The following is a 16,816-nucleotide window of genomic DNA, read 5'->3' on the forward strand; positions in this document are numbered from 1 at the left end:
TTATACTGGTAGTGAAGGGGTTAACCTGTAGGGGGCGCTGAAGGGGTTAAGTGTGACCTAGGGAGTGCTTCTAACTGTTAGGGGGCGTGGCTTGCCGTGACACGTCACTGATCGCTGTTCCCGATGGCTAGGAAGAACGGGGAGATATTGGCCTGGATTCACAAAGCACTTGCGCCAACGTATCTCGAGATACGCCGCGTAAGTGCAAATATGCGCCGTCGTATCTATGCGCCTGACTCAGAAACCAAGATACGCCTGAAAATAGGCTTCATCCCACCGACGTAACTTGCCTACGCCGGCGTAGAGTGGGCGCATATTTACGTTGGTCGTATTTGGCGCTCCCATTGATTTTCGATTTAAATATGCAAATGAGGGAGATACGCCGATTCACGAACGTCCGTCCGTCCGACGCAGTGCGCGTAAAGTCATACGTCCGGCGTAAAGTTATGCCCCATAAAGGAGGTGTAACTCAGCAGCATCCATGCAAAGGGCTGCACCAGGGAACACAAGCCGACGTATTTTACGACGTTTACGTAGGACGTGAATATGGCTAGGCGTTGGTTACGTTCACGCCGTAGGCAGTGATCCGACGTATCTTAGGCAGTTTTTTCCGACGTGATTGTGAGCATGCGCATTGAGATGCGCCCACGAGACGGCGCATGCACAGTTGGCGATACGTATCTGTCTGGCGCTCGGCCCATCATGGGGTCACGCCTCATTAGCATGGCTCACGCCCACTTCCACTTACGCCGACTTACGCCTTGGAAACCCAGCGCAGATTTGGAAGCACTGGCTTTGTGAATTCAGTGCTTGCCTCTCTGCGCTGCATCGGCGTAGCGTAAAGGAGATACGCTACGGCGGCATAAATATGTGCTGCTGTATGTGAATCCGGGCCATTGTGTTTGCACTGACTTCTCCCCGTTCTTCAGCTCTGTAACCCGATCGCGGGACACAGGCGGGCATCGAGTCCACCGGCACGGCCACGTGTTTTAGGCACATGTGGAGTTGAACGTACTACACCATATCGTCTTTATTTTTTGATTGGTTGCTTGGTTGAGTGAATTGTCATCGGAAACCCAAGGACAAAGGGGTCGGTTATACAACTTTATTTAACACAAAGGTTTCAAAGATGTCCTGTAAAGGACATTTTAGGAATTTATTTATGAGGACTATGGACTTTTGAAGGGCTGATTTTTCCTAGAGATTTGATTGGATGCTGTTTGTAGGCGAACCGATCCAAGACTATAGCACAGATCTTGTTCCATTTCCTGTAGAACTTCCAGGCCCCAATATTTCATGATCAGATGTCTGTGCGGAATCTCAGGTCCATTCCTTTCATTCTCTCTTCGTATTCCTTGTCAAACATTTCATTCTGTAATACTGTAAAATGATTCTTCCAGTCTCCAACTTCACCTAAATTAAAAATGGAGAGATAAAATGTCAGCTAGAAAAAGATATGGCAATCCTTGCAGAGAAATAGAACTGTGGTGACTCTAGTCAAAGTCAACAGGGATCTTCTATGTAGGCGTCAGATCTCCGGTCCTACTCTTGTCTGCATCGGGATGGTGATCTGATCATGATTAAGCTGATGTGATGGGTTCACATACATGGATTTGATTATTTTACCTCTTTGACTATGTCTCCTGATTCTTCCTTCTGTCCATTGTTGTGTGTTCTGTTAGACCTCACTCCTTCCTGGCTCTAGTCTCGAACTCTATATACTCACAAGCCTAGTTTTGGCTAGTCATTGGGTATTTAATGGCCATTCTTCCTTTTATTACTGCTGGTTCTGTGTTAGTTCTCAATGCTCCTGACTCTAGTCTTAAAATCCAAATCTTGCAAGCCTAGTCTTGGTTATCCATTGGGCATTTAACAACCATTCTCATTTTTGTCACTGCTGCTACATTACGTGACTACGATCTGACTAGCCTGCTACCCAGTGTCAGGGCTGGGCTCAGCCCTTCCTTCTCTGAGCTGGCTAATTGCCAGCTCCTATCTCTCCACAGCACTCACCTGTTGATGATCCTGCTCGTCAGTCCTGCCTACTTAAGCCTTCCAGTTCAGTTGCTCTCTGCCTTCGCCTTGGTCAACATCACAGAGTCTATCGCCTGCGTTCCTGTTGAAGACTTGCTTGACTGACGTCTCTTCTGGCTCCTGATCCCGCTTGCTGTTCTACACGTTCTTCTCTGGCTCTCTGACATTTGGCTTGGCTAACTATCCGATCTTGAATTCTGGCTATGTTTTGACTACGCTTACTCAGTTTATCTTTTTATTATTATTATTATTATTATTATTATTAATTAAGTGGGATTTAACTGTACTTCTGTCTCGGTCTGATTCATGGTTTCTGACACCCAGCCCCTATTTCTGAAGAAACCTGACCTTTTTGGTGGGCCTTGCCTTGACCTCTGCTTCTGGTCCTTCTCCGTTCCCATTGCTTTGTGTTCTGTCTTAGTCCTCATGATTAACCGGATGTGATGGTTTCACATACTTGGATTTGATTATTTTACCTCTTCTTTCTATGTCTTCTGGTTATTCTCTGTGTCCATTGTTGTTTCTTATGTGTTAGACTCCACTCCTTCCTGGCCCTAGTCTCAAACTCTAAATCTTCCCAAGCCCAGTCTTGGCTGTCTATTGGGTATTTATTGACCATTCTTCCTTTCATTAAAACTGATTCTATGTTTCTTCTCAATCCTCTAGTCTTAAAATCCTAATCTCGTATGCCTAGGCTTGGCTATCCATTGGGTAATTTAACAACCATTCTTCCTTTCATTATTGCTGGTACATTTCGGGTCTAGGACCTGACTAGCCTGCTACCCAGCCCTGATGCCTGTTGAAACCTGACTTTTTTGGCCCTTGCCTTGACCTCTGGTATCTGTGGTCATGTAGTATCTGTGATTATTCTTCTGGTTCTTCCCTGTACTTTTTGTCTAGTGTTCTGTTTAGTCCTCATGATTAAGCTGTGATGGTTTCACATACTTGGATTTGATTGTTGTCTATGTCTTATGGATCTTCTCTGTGCTCGTTCTTGTGTGTTCTGTCTTAGTCCTTACTCCTTCCTGGATTTAGTCCCAAACCTCATACTCTCCCAAGCCAAGTCTTGGCTACCCATTGATCATTTAACAACCATTATTCTTTTCCTTATTGTTAGTTCTGTGTTAGTCCTCACTTTTTCCTGGCTATCAATTGGCCATTTAACAACCATTCTTACTTTCATTGCTGCTGGTACATTGCGTGTCTATTGTCTGACTAATCTTCTACCCAAACCCAGTGTAAGTGCAAACCTGGGCCCGGATTCAGAAAGAAGTTACGATGGCGTATCTCCAGATACGCCGTCGTAACTCCGAATGCGGGCCGTCGCCACTCGGCGCCTGATTCATAGAATCAGATACGCCTCACAGTTGCCTAGATATGAGCGGCGTAAGTCTCTTACGCCGTCGTATCTTAGTTGCATATTTACGCTGGCCGCTAGGTGTCGCTTCCGTAGATTTACAGGTGTAATATGGTAATGAGCTAGATACGACGATTCAGAAACGTACGTGCGCCCAGCGCATTTTTTTATGTCGTTTACGTAAGGCTTTTTTCGGGGTATAGTTACCCCTGCTCTATGAGGCGTAGCCAATGTTAGGTATGGACGTCGGGCCAGCGTCAAATTTTGCGTCGTTTACGTTGCGTAAGTCTTACGCGAATAGGGCTGTGCGTAAGTTACGTTCATGTCTAAAGCAATGACTATTTGCGGCGTTATTTGGAGCATGCGCACTGGGATACTTTCACGGACGGTGCATGCGCCGTTCAGTAGTAATGTCAATTACGTGGGGTCATGACTGTTTAGCATACAACACGCCCCCTACCAGCCTATTTTGAATTACGCGGGCTTACGCCGGCCCATATACGCTACGCCGCCGTAACTTTGGGCGCAAGTTTTTTCTGAATACAGGACTTAAACTTACGGCAATCTTTCTGAATCTGGGCCCTGGCCTTTTGGATTGGCCTTAACCCATCTGATCTTTTTCTTCATGTTACCCAAACTAGAGTATCAGACCTGTGTATCTTTACGTGACCTGACCTGGGCTGTATACATATTAGCTTCTGAGTGTCTTCTACTTTGACTTGCTCTGTTGTAGCTGTGGTCGTGTAGTATCTGTAGTTCTGCTTGTATATTGTCTCTGCCTGCTATGACTTGCTTGTCTTCAGATAGCTCTTCTGCCTGATTTTCTATATCTTGCTTCAGGTTACCTGTCTGTTGGTGCCAGTTGGACAGGCCCATGAATCATGACCTTGGAATATAATACAGTAGATCACAGTCCAAATCTCTTTGAGTGGGTCCTTAGTGAAGATCAGGACTAGTTAGGGAGGAGGCTCCCACTAATGTTTGCTCTCTAACACAGAGAACACAACAAAATGTTCCATATGCTGAAACCCTTAGCTTCTGGCACCTGAAACAGTTACTGTCTTAGGATTTGCCACTATGCCCCCTGATTCAATGCTCTAGGAGTCACAAAAGTTGGAAAATATGACTAGGAGACCCCCTAGTGTTCCTGACAGTAGCCCCTGTAAAACCCTTAAATATTGCCATTGGCAGTGTCATCATTGTGTGGCAAGTCTATATATCACGTTTCAGCCAATATCGTAGAAACAGAGCTCCACCAAATTTACTCTCGGAATATCCTTCTACTTACAAAATAAAGTGGACAAACAACTAAATCATAATTTTCTTTAGTGGGCAAAATACATTTATAAAACTTTACCTTTCCTCATAAAGGGCGAGTGGGACTGGTCCAGGATCACATCGGGAATGGTGGAATAATTTGCCATTGGGTTTTCCTTCATGGCTTTGAATGCTATATGGTGGCAGACCTTATCCAACGCTTCTTCTGAGAGGTTTTTCCCCAGAAACTCCATCAGTTTTCGTAACTCTCGTTTTGGGTCCTGTTCAAAAACATTTATGTAAAAAGCTTTACATAAAGCTCCTACAGTTGGGGTCTTTGCAGGCATTTTTAAACAAACTGTGTTCTTATCATATTAGGGACCCATCTAAGGTATGGAGTCCCTGGTGGAATGCCAGTTATGGTGGATTACCTGATAAGTTAAAGTGTGGTATCTGCTGAATATGGTTCACCCCCGAGCTGGTGTGGTGTGGCTAGGGACAGTGTAAGTACTTACGCAGATACAAAATGTATAATTAATAATTGGGGCCTCCAAGGATCCGGAACCTTAATTTTCTGGTGTTTGTTTATTATTTTTGGTTTCCTGTTTTAAGGAAAGTTTTTTTGTTATGTTTTTGTTATTGTTAATAAAAAGGCAGAGACGGCCATTTTAACTCCAACATTGATGTCAATGGTTTTATCTTTTAATTTTAAGTTGGGGTAAAAGATGGGGGATTGGGTAGCAGTTAGCGTTCAAGGGTCAGGACTGCATCTGAGGTACCTTAGTCCTTACCTTATGTACTCTCGCCAACTATGCTGCAGAAATCTCCCACTACTAAGTCTGGCTGCAACCATTTTAACTGTGGGCAGCTGAAGCTGCTGCCTGTTCACTTCTTGGATTTTCACAGATAAGTCATGGATCGCCATTCGCCACCTTTCTGTCCAACACGCTGGGGGGGGGGGGTTGTAGTTGTTTTCCGACCCCACCACAAAATATTTAGCACCAGCCGCCACCGGTCTAAACAGACCACTAATGTATCCCTTTAGAGACAGAGAAATAGACTGAGGACAAAGATTCCCCAGTCCCCTTCTCTGCAGCCAGGAAGAAGGGGAAATCTGCTTAGCACAGGGTGATTAGGGTGTGCCCAGGCACACCTGGCGAACCCTGTGCGCACGCCTATGATTAGCTTAAAAAAAAAAAAAAAGACTTTTATCCCTTTATGCCATTACTCCTCAATTCCCCACCTCACCTCCTTTATATCCTCATAGAACACATAGAGGATGTCGTGCTTGTCCTTGACATTCCACCAGCCAATCACATGATCAAACCAGCTTCCCCAGGCAACTATAAAAAAAGAAGGGAGTATGAGTTGTAGTAAAAACTTCATCACTTTTTAAAAGTAGTGAGACCTCTAAGTGCATTTTATCTTTCAGGCATGCAGTCAGTTCTTCAGTATAACCCTGTGTTAAAATTCATGTAAATGGAATAGTTTAAGGCTTTACCAAAAAAAGGACATTTCCGGTCTTTCAAAAAATCCCAGCTGCTCCTCTCCTTATTCCCCCCATAACAATCATCTGTGTTCCTTCCTGCAGGCCTGTTCTTATTTCCTCCAATAGCTGCAGTCTGCCATGCTGTGTGCAGCCCGACTGGTAACTACCTGGATCTGCACTTTAAAGCCCCAAAGGTTTGAATAAGCCCTTCCTGTAGTCCAGTGCCAACTGTCAAAAAGGAGATTTCCTCTCACTTCCTGAAGTGTCTGTAGGACAGGAAGTGAAGGGGAATCTTTTGAATGGGATACAGATGTTATACCCCTCCTTACCCCTCCTTACTAGGATAGGTGTGATTCAAGATTACCTCTGTGCCCATCCCTAAGTTCTAAAACGACATACAAAATAATCTAGCAGGTGGCAGGGAATTCTAGAGCACAAAACAACCAGTGGCGGTGCATCCATTAAGGGTGAACAGGCGCCGTCCCCTCTTTCCGGCCACCCCCTCTATGTAAAATGCATAGATTCATGCTTTGCACGAATCTATCCATGGCCGCTGTATCCACCCCCTATTCAAGCGTCTGACACCTTTTTCGAATGCTGGGCACCTAAATTCCAGCGGCGGGGGGGCATGCGCCGTTCGTGAAAAAATCCCAGTGCGCATGCTCGAAATTACGCCGCAAAGCCTTATTGGTTTCGACGTGAATGTAACTTACGCAAAGCCCTATTCGCGAACGACTTACGCAAACAACGTAAACATTTCAAACATTTCAAAACTCGGCGCGGGAAAGACGTCCATACTACATTACATTAGCTATAGCAGGGATAACTTTATGCCGGAAAAAGCCTAACGCAAACGACGTAAAAAAAAGCGCCGGTGGGACATACGTTTCTGAATCGGCGTAAATACCTATTTAGCATATTCCTCACGTAACTATACGGAAGCGCCACCTAGCGGCCAGCGTGATTATGCAGCCTAAGATACGACGGTGTAAGACACTTACACCAGTCGGATCTTGGGGATATCTATGCGTAACTGATTCTCTGAATCAGGCGCATAGATACGACGGCCGGCACTCAGAGATACGACGGCGTATCAGGAGATACGACGGCGTATCAGGAGATACGCCCTCGTATCTCCTATCTGAATCTGGCCCCTAGGCTCTATTAGGCTTCAAACAAGGTGAACTGCGAGTGCAGAGCATTGCGCGAGTGCAGAGCATTGCGCGAGTGCAGAGCATTGCACTCACAGTCCACCCAGGCGTGTTATGTAAAAGTGCTATACATATAAGAAAATGATTTAAATTGGTGCCTTCGTCCCATCAAAGTATTGTATGAAAGAAAGAGGCTTGGGTGGACTTTAATGGCACCGTAGGAAGAACAGATAATCAGTCAGAGGTATAGTATAAAAAAAAAATTATTACAAAAGATAGAAAAGATTGATGTACAATAAAATAAAATTTATTTTAGTGTGACAATCATGCAATAGCTCATTATAGACATTCTATTGTTACCAATGAAATATCCACTCATCAACAATACATGATACAGATGCTTAATGTATCATGTATTGTTGATAAGTGGATATTTCATTGGTATTGTTGTCACTCTTGCTATAGATGTTTAAATGCTGACTTGTATTGTTGTCACTCTTGCTGCTGCTGTAGCTGCTAAGATGCTTACTGTAGTGTTGTCACTCTTGCTGCTGCTAAAGCTGCTTAGATGTTGACTTGTAGTGTTGTCACTCTTGCTGCTGCTTTAGCTGCTTAAAGCGGGGGTTCACCCTTAGAGGGCACTTTTCCCCCTTAGATTCCTGCTCGTTTTTACTAGGGGAATCGGCTATTTATTTTAAAATATGTGCAGTACTTACCCGTTTACGAGATGCATCCTCTCCGTCGCTTCCAGGTATGGGCTTCGGGAATGGGCGTTCCTTCTTGATTGACAGTCTTCCGAGAGGCTTCCGACGGTCGCATCCATCGCGTCACGATTTTCCGAAAGAAGCCGAACGTCGGTGCGCAGGCGCAGTATAGAGCCGCACCGACGTTAGGCTTCTTTCGGCTACGAGTGACGCGATGGATGCGACCGTCGGAAGCCTCTCGGAAGGCTGTCAATCAAGAAGGAACGCCCGCTCCCGAAGACCCATACCCGGAAGCGACGGAAGAAGATGCAGCTCGAAAACGGGTAAGTACTGCTCATATTTTAATACAAATAGCCGATTCCCCTAGACCGAACGAGCAGGAAGCTAAGGGGAGAAATTTTTTTTTTTTACAAATGGGTGAACTCCCGCTTTAAATTCTGTCTTGTAGTGTTGTCACTCTTGCTGCTGCTTAGATGCTTACTGTAGTGTTGTGACTCTTGCTGCTGCTATAGCTGCTTAGTGCTGATTGCAGCATTGCCTCTCTTGCTGCTGCTATATCTTCTGGCATTGTTGATAATAGCACTGTCAGGGAAAAGCCACACCTGGCACCACAAACAGACCTTTAGATTGACAGACAGCACATTGCTCTGTCTAAAAGAAGAAACCCTGCTAGTTTCTCCTACCTCCTCCAGCACTGTCTAACAGCGTAGAGGAGAAATCTACCTTCCTATATGTCAGTGGCATTTATTTTATGACAGGTGACATGCCAATTTGCATTGAAAATTCTCTAGGAAGAATAAAAACTAGAGGCTTTTAGATGAATTTAAAGTCTACACCTACCTTCACCCTTTATGAACTTTTCCACATACTGATCCCAGGTCCCGGGATCTGGCTGAGTCTTATTCATCTGATCAAAGAAATAATATGACACCGCGGTGTCCTTTGCATTCCGAGCAATGTAAACTGTCTGTAAACGGAAGAAGAATACCCCATCATTTTTTTATGTTCTCAAAATAATCTTGTAAACTTCAGCATATGGGAAGTGTTTCTTGTGATCTACATATGTTCTGGAGAATCAAAATATACTGGTTAAAAAGCCTTATTAGCTAAACCAGTATTTCCCAGAGACTGGTGGTACTCCGTCTTAAGCCCCATACACACGGTCTGACTTTTTGACAACAAACTTCAAGATGAGCAGGTTTTCAAAAAAATCCGACCATGTGTACGCTCCATCGGACAAACTTTTTTGGGTTTTCATCGGACAAAAGTTCGCTCTGCAAACGGACAAACTTCTCGGCAACAAAAGTCCTACGGTGCAAAGTCCTATCGTGTGTACAGAAGTCTATCGGACTTTAGTCCAAAGTACAAGCATGCATGCTCCAAACCAATGTTAAAATCAACCAACAATAGCAGAAGTTGACCAAAGGGTGGCGGTAAAGAGCAGAAAAGAGCTGAAAAAACATGTGGTTTTGGGAAAGTTTGTTGAAAAAGTCCTGCCATGTGTATGCATACCAAGTTCACGGCCAACACCCTTCAAACAAAAATCCACGGAAAAGTTAGTTTGAAGTCCGACCGTGTGTATGAGGCTTTTGTTAGATTTTATGGGCAATAACACCTCATGGGCAAAGTGATGGCCACCAGTTGCAGAGGCTAGGGGAAGCATGTTGACTGGGAAGACCTCACAGAAGGTGTGTAAACCCAGGAACCCAGCGCAGAGGTCTCACCAGCAGAGTGTGCAAGAGATATATAACAAATAGTGATGAGCTGAACTGCCCTGGGTTCAGTTCAGTGGAGAACTTCAAAGAGGTTCGGCTGCTGAACCTAAACCCCATTATAATCAATAGGAAGCGGAATCTCTCAAATTAAAAATTTTATTTTTTTTGGCCAATAGGCAAGGGGTGTCCAAAAATTAGCATGGAGAAGAAGAAGAAGAAGAAGGAAGAAAGAAGAAGGAAGAAAGAAGAAAGAAGAAAGAAGAATAAGATGAATACATACACTACCAATCCAGACGCTAAACAAAGCTGAATGGATAGTGGTGACATCATTGCCCAAATATGGCTATGGACTTATTTAGGCAATGATGTAACACACTCCAGTCCTCAGCCATTTGCTTAATAGCCAGGGATTCTTGGTGAGGTAAGTGAATGGGCCGATGTCAGTGGTTGCTAAAGACACTAGGGATGCAAGCACCTGTTGCTTCCATAGCAACCATTGACAGCCTAAGCCACATTCTTCTATGCCAAATGCCCTAAACATTCTTGGACCGAACACTGAGCTCATTCCTAATAAACAATCAAAACAAGTGGTTTAACTGTCCAGAATCTATCAAATCTGATACATCAGAGTTAGGTAGACAACCCCTTTATGTAGAAAAAACAGGGGTGCAATCAGCGCAAAAAAATATAGACCATATGAATAACTTAAATAAGTATAAATAAATAATGTGAAGACCACAAACACTTGTTTGAGTTCACCGGTAATGCTGACTGAACACTAAAAGGACATTCACAAAATTCCCAAAGTGATACAAATATAGAAAAAACAGTGCAGCGCAAAACCAATATTATGTGAAAAATAGATAAATGAATAAAGTCCAAAAAGACAGGAAAAATCTATTTGCCAAATCTTAGGAATCTTCACCAGGTGATGAAAAGCACGCCAAACTAAAAGTGATCCCTCCACCAGTGAAAGATGGGTACTCTCACCTCCGCACATGGACCACTGTATTACCAGATGGTCAAATAAGCAGGTTTGTCAACAGAGCAGACCAGGAAGCAAGATGGTATTCAATCCTCGTATGTCAGCCATGCATATGGACCCAAACATGTAAGAAGGAATGATAAATCTAAGAGCTTTCCGCTGGACTCAGGTATTTATTAAAATGGTTAAAAACACAGGCTACTCACATTTAGCCGGTGTACAAAAGGCATTGAAACCACAAACAGGGAATCGAACCTTAGGCTCTCAGGACGGCATTGAGCGACGCAAACTTCAGGCTCCTATTCCCCGGACGCGTTGCGTTATTACAACTTCCTCCGCAGTCCGCCCTGGCTGCATGGCTGACATACGAGGATTAAATACCATCTTGCTTCCTGGTCTGCTCTGTTGACAAACCTGCTTATTTGACCATCTGGTAATACAGTGGTCCATGTGCGGAGGTGAGAGTACCCATATTTCACTGGTGGAGGGATCACTTTTAGTTTGGCGTGCTTTTCATCACCTGGTGAAGATTCCTAAGATTTGGCAAATTGATTTTTCCTGTCTTTTTGGACTTTATTCATTTATCTATTTTTCACATAATATTGGTTTTGCGCTGCACTGTTTTTTCTATATTTGAACCCCTTTATGTAGACTGACCCTTTATTATGTCCTTTAATATGTATCACCATAAATGTCTATTTTTATAAGTTCCAGTGGCTATTATGGAGAGAAAAGCACTTGACTGGGCAATGCCACTCTAAGTGGGGCAGAAGTGGTAGTGGATTTTGATAATGGTGCCCAGTCAGTCATAGTCTGGGAAATGCTAAACCAAGCAAAACTTTCTACCTTAACCCCAAAGATGGTGGTGTGGTAATAAATCACACTTTTCAATGTGGTGTTCACATTCATCCCATCCTCACTCCTACCTTACACTTTTGCTCCCGAAAAGATTTCGGCACCAACTTAAACTGAAGATGGGTTTTTATTTGTCGGGGAGATGGAGTCATATTCAAAACATCTATACCTGAAGAAGAAAAGTGAAGTTGTCAATACCAAGTTCAGAATTTCATGAACCAAGCTGTAGGAAACTTAACCCAAGCTTACCAGAAGGCAAGGGAGGCGGAGCGAACATCTCTAGAAATGGGGAACGTATATGGGTGGGAGCACGCTTGGTCTTCTCTACCTCACCATCATTCATTATGGCGTCCACAATTTCTTGCATCCATGTGGTGCCTAGATGTCAGAAAATAGCAAATTAAAAGGGGGGGGGGGGGGAAAGAACAAGTAGACTTAAAGGTCAACAGCGGTCATTAGTCTAAGCCCCAGGCCCTATCAGCAGTGCTCATTTTGTGGATCTTCTCACAAAATCATAGGGAAGCCCACCGACTTAGTGAAATCTTTGACTATATTTATCTGTATTTCTCAGAATCAAATCTATAACCCAGGCACAATTGGTAAACCGTAAAGCATGAAGAAGGTCTGAATAATCTTAGTACAAAAGAAGAGAAAAATAGTCAAAGTGATCACATTTTACTAGAGGGAGATTATATTTTGCTTTCAGTGACTACACATTTTTGAATATTTTTAAAAAGATTTTTGATGAAATTAATGGTCTGGTGACAGGGTCTCTTTAAAGGAAAGGGCTTACTCCCATCAACTTCAGTACACATGCAACCAGCAAGTACACCTTCCCTATTCCTCTCTGTAAATCAGTAAATATGATTAGCATCCCTGCTCAAGATTTGCTAACATACCCCAAGTTATTCTGACAGAGAGTCCAGTGCTTTTCACTAAAGGTCACACCTTAAACATTGACTGGAACCTTCCTTGCCTTGACTGGCCTCTTGCGCCAACTTTGAACCTATATTTTCCTACCCTAAGCTTGCCCTATTTTCTGCATTTGACCTGAGACTACAATGTCTGCCTTGACTTTGGCCTGCTTCTTGCTCTTGACCTGAGCCTACATTCCCTGTCCTGATTCTTGCTCTTGACCTGAGCATACATTACCTGTCCTGATTCTTTCTCTTGACCTGAGCATACATTTCCTGCCCTGATTCTTGCTGTTGACCCGAGCATACATTGCCTGTCCTGATTCTTGCTCTTGACCTGGGCCTACATTCCCTGTCCTGATTCTTGCTCTTGACCTGAGCATACATTACCTGTCCTGATTCTTTCTCTTGACCTGAGCATACATTGCCTGCCCTGATTCTTGCTGTTGACCCGAGCATACATTGCCTGTCCTGATTCTTGCTCTTGACCCGAGCATACATTGCCTGCCCTGATTCTTGCTCTTGACCTGAGCATACATTCCCTGTCCTGATTCTTGCTCTTGACCTGAGCCTACATTCCCTGTCCTGATTCTTGCTCTTGACCTGTGCATACATTGCCTGTCCTGATTCTTGCTCTTGACCTGGGCCTACATTCCCTGTCCTGATTCTTGCTCTTGACCTGAGCCTACATTCCCTGTCCTGATTCTTTCTCTTGACCTGAGCATACATTGCCTGCCTTGATTCTTGCTGTTGACCCGAGCATACATTGCCTGCCCTGATTCTTGCTCTTGACCTGAGCCTACATTCCCTGTCCTGATTCTTGCTTTTGACCTGTGCATACATTGCCTGCCCTGATTCTTGCTCTTGACCTGAGCATACATTGCCTGCCCTGATTCTTGCTCTTGACCTGAGCATACATTGCCTGCCCTGATTCTTGTTGTTGACCCAAGCATACATTGCCTGCCCTGATTCTTGCTCTTGACCTGTGCATACATTGCCTGCCCTGATTCATGCTCTTGACCTGTGCATACATTGCCTGCCCTGATTCTTGCTCTTGACCTGTGCATACATTGCCTGCCCTGATTATTGCTGTTGACCTGAGCATACATTGCCTGCCCTGATTCTTGATGTTGACCTGAGCATACATTGCCTGCCCTGATTCTTGCTCTTGACCTGAGCATACATTGCCTGCCCTGATTCTTGCTCTTGACCTGAGCCTACATTCCCTGTCCTGACTTTGACCTGCTTGTTGCCATTGGCCTGAGCCTACATTACCTGTCCCAATTCTTGCTCTTGACCTGAGCCTACATTGCCTGTCCTGACTTTGACCTGCTTGTTGCTCTTGACCTGAGCCTACATTGCCTGTCCTGACTCTTGCCCTTGACCTGAGCCTACATTGCCTGTCCTGACTTTGTACTGCTTCTTGATCTTGGCCTGAGCCCACATTGCCTGTCCTAATTTTTGCTCTTGACCTGAGCCTACATTGTCTGTCCGGACTTTGTCTTGCTTCTTGCTCTTGACCTGAGCCTACATTGTCTGCCCTGATTCTTTTTTTTTTTTATCCAGAGAAGCCTGCCCTGGTTCTTGCCCTTGACCTGAGCCTACATTGCCTGTCCTGATTCTTGCTCTTGAACCTGAGCCTGCATTGCCTGTCCTGATTCTTGCTCTTGAACCTGAGCCTACATTGCCTGTCCTAACTTTGGCCTGCTTTCTGCCCTTGAGCCTACATTACATCATACATGCCCTGACGTTAACCTAATTCCTGCTTGTGCCTTGACCAAACATTGCCTGTCCTAATCTTGACAAGGCTTTTGGTTTGTTCTGCACTAGTCTAAGTATCTCTGCCGATCTGAGCTAGCCACGTGAAAGATCCTTGATTATATAATTCTGCTCTCTAAAACAACCAAAATATTTCAGGCAAAAACCTATGTCTCTGACCTATGGTTTATTAATAATTTTAGTTTTAAAACTGTATTGTTTTGCAGATCCAGGCCTCTCTTACCTGCCTTGGGATAAGACACTATGAGGATATCATCTGGTCTGGCTTGCACATTTTCCACATCTTCCCATCGGTCTGCAATAGGTTTCATTAGCGGTACTCCATGAACTGAGCACAGCGGGAACCTTTGGAATGTACCTTCCGGTAATTCATTGATGACGGCGGCAAAATCCTTATTAGCTAGCTATCCAAGAAACATCAGAAAAATTAGATGATGACACTTATTTTAGCATTTCTTGCTTGGTAAACATCCCTTGTAATAGGAAATGTGTGTGACAGGTCCTCTTTATGGAGAGATGCGGGGTCAATTAGACCTCACATCTCTCCTCCAGGCTGGAAAGAATGAGATTGGTGAAAAAAAATTCACCGATCTCATGATTACTGTTGCTTAGCAGCCGCAATCGCGCCTTTGTTTACATACGGGGACCCGGGCGTGACGTCATCACATCGCGCCCGAGTCCTCCTACGGTCATAGAGATGACTGGTGACCATCTGGTCACCAGTCATCTCTATGCTTCCTGTCAGCGCCGGACGATTCTTTCTCCGGGCCTCCGATGGCACGGGAGAGCCCGGAGAAGCACTGGATGGCGGCAGGAGGGATGTCCCCTCCCGCCGCCTATAAGAACGATCAAGCTGCGGAACCGCCGCTATGATCATTCTTATGTTGCACAGAATCGCCGGCAGAAGAGAAGGATATCTGAATGATGCCTCTAGCTGCAGGCATCATTCAGATATCCACCTGCAAAGCCCAGGACATCATATGACGTCCACCCAGGATGGGAGATCCCATCTGTGGACCTCATATTACAATGGGCGGGTATTAAAGTGGTTAAAGGCTTTTTTCAGATAGCTGGTAGTGATACTAACACACACGTTTATTTTACATCACCCCTTCTATTTCTGTATGTGGATGATGGCCCAGTAATTATTTTAATAAAAAAAAAAGTACATTTTTCCTAATTTGTATACAGCTGTCAGATGACCCAGATCTCTATAAATGTTACTCTATATAGTAACATGGGCTGCTCAGATGTGATAGAGAGGAAATGCTCAACATGGCAACTCTTTGAAAACTGAGCATGTGCAGAGCTACCAACACTGCTCTGCAAAATCCCTTGCTGAATTGGTGACATGGACAGAAGGGGGCGACATAGAGCAGCAGGATTAACCAGGTTTTGTGCAAAATACAGAAAAGGAATCTCATAGTGACTGAGTGAGTATGAACAGCATGTAATACACCATTTATTGATATTTTTTAATGATGTAGGTATAGTGACACTTCAACACCCGTTCTGCATTCAAACCGCATTTGCTATTGCGCCTGGGTACGCCGAGCTGTACATAGGCAGCCTATACAAGTGGACGCAGACGCAGTGGCGGCACGGACACAGCTGCATACCAAAATTTGACATACATGCAGGAGCGGGTGCACAAATCTGAACGCAGATAGTCTATTTCCTTCTAGTTCCCCAGGTGCTCCTCCCTCCTCCTCCTCCTGTCGGACAATCTGATCAGATCTATTTTCGGCCACTTGGGTGACGGGTCTCATGACCCGCTTCCTGATTGACCGTGAGTAGAATCAGTGTTAGAATAGCGAATTTTCATTCGCTATTGTCACACCACTGGGTGGGCTTCGGGGCACAGTGTTCTGCGCCCGAGCCCACCTTTTTTTGATGCCTATTAGAGCTTAAAACCCCCCCCCCCCATTGGCACCCTGCATGTAGATCAGGGGGCTGGATGCATGGACAGGGGGGGGGCGGCGCCCCTAATGGACGGGCCACCACTGTTGCTCACCTTCCTATGTGTGCTTTATTCCAATATCTCAATATCTTGGATGGTTGTCTTCCCGCACTCACCTGCTGCTCCATGCTTCAGCCTGTCCTCCTCGTGTGCTCACCTTCCTTTGTGTTCTTTATTCCATATCACAATGCAACGCCCAAAAATCATAGTCCACCAAAAGTATGTATGTGCATTAACTCCTCAACGACCAAACTCCAAGATATGTGCACTATGCCCTCAAAGGCCAGACTAGTCTACATTGTATGTGCAAAAAATCCTTAGTGATCAAAGTCCAGGGGTGCAAGCACTAAATTCTCAATGACCAGATTCCAGTGTAAAGCCTCGTACACACGACCACTTTTCTCGGCAAAAACCAGCAAAAAAACTGCTTCTTGCCGAGATTCCCGTTCGTGTGTACGAGGCTTTCAGGTTTCTCGTCTGGGAATCTGGCAAGAATATTGACGAGAAAAAAAGAGAACCTGCTCTTTTTTTCTCGTTGAGATTCTCGTCTACCTGTTTCCAGACGAGAAACCCAAGAGTGTGTATACTTACCTGTCGCCGTGTAAACCCGCGCATG

At 44.6% G+C, this 16,816-nt stretch overlaps 1 protein-coding gene across 1 annotated transcript; it reads right to left on the reverse strand.

The window, feature by feature from the left end:
- Positions 1–1,091: 1,091 nt before the first annotated feature.
- On the reverse strand, positions 1,092–16,425 carry LOC120943089 (sulfotransferase 1C1-like). Its single transcript, XM_040356192.1, has 8 exons — positions 16,317–16,425; positions 14,464–14,644; positions 11,797–11,925; positions 11,619–11,716; positions 8,833–8,959; positions 5,897–5,991; positions 4,749–4,929; positions 1,092–1,413 (listed from the first exon to the last, which is right to left on the reverse strand). Exons 1-8 carry the CDS (start codon positions 16,326–16,328, stop codon positions 1,301–1,303), a joined length of 936 nt encoding a protein of 311 aa, XP_040212126.1. The 5' UTR covers positions 16,329–16,425; the 3' UTR covers positions 1,092–1,300.
- Positions 16,426–16,816: the final 391 nt, after the last annotated feature.

Source organism: Rana temporaria, chromosome 6 (genome assembly GCF_905171775.1).
Source record: "Rana temporaria chromosome 6, aRanTem1.1, whole genome shotgun sequence".
Taxonomy (NCBI): domain Eukaryota; kingdom Metazoa; phylum Chordata; class Amphibia; order Anura; family Ranidae; genus Rana; species Rana temporaria.

Bases quoted from the DNA above. Each gene is read 5' to 3' on its own strand.
- LOC120943089 (XM_040356192.1), bottom strand. The intron at 11,926-14,463 runs GTAAGAGAGGCC...TCTGACATCTAG, and splicing joins AGTGTCTTATCCCAAGGCAG to GCACCACATGGATGCAAGAA. The intron at 5,992-8,832 runs GTAGGTGTAGAC...CTTTTTTTATAG, and splicing joins AAAGTTCATAAAGGGTGAAG to TTGCCTGGGGAAGCTGGTTT.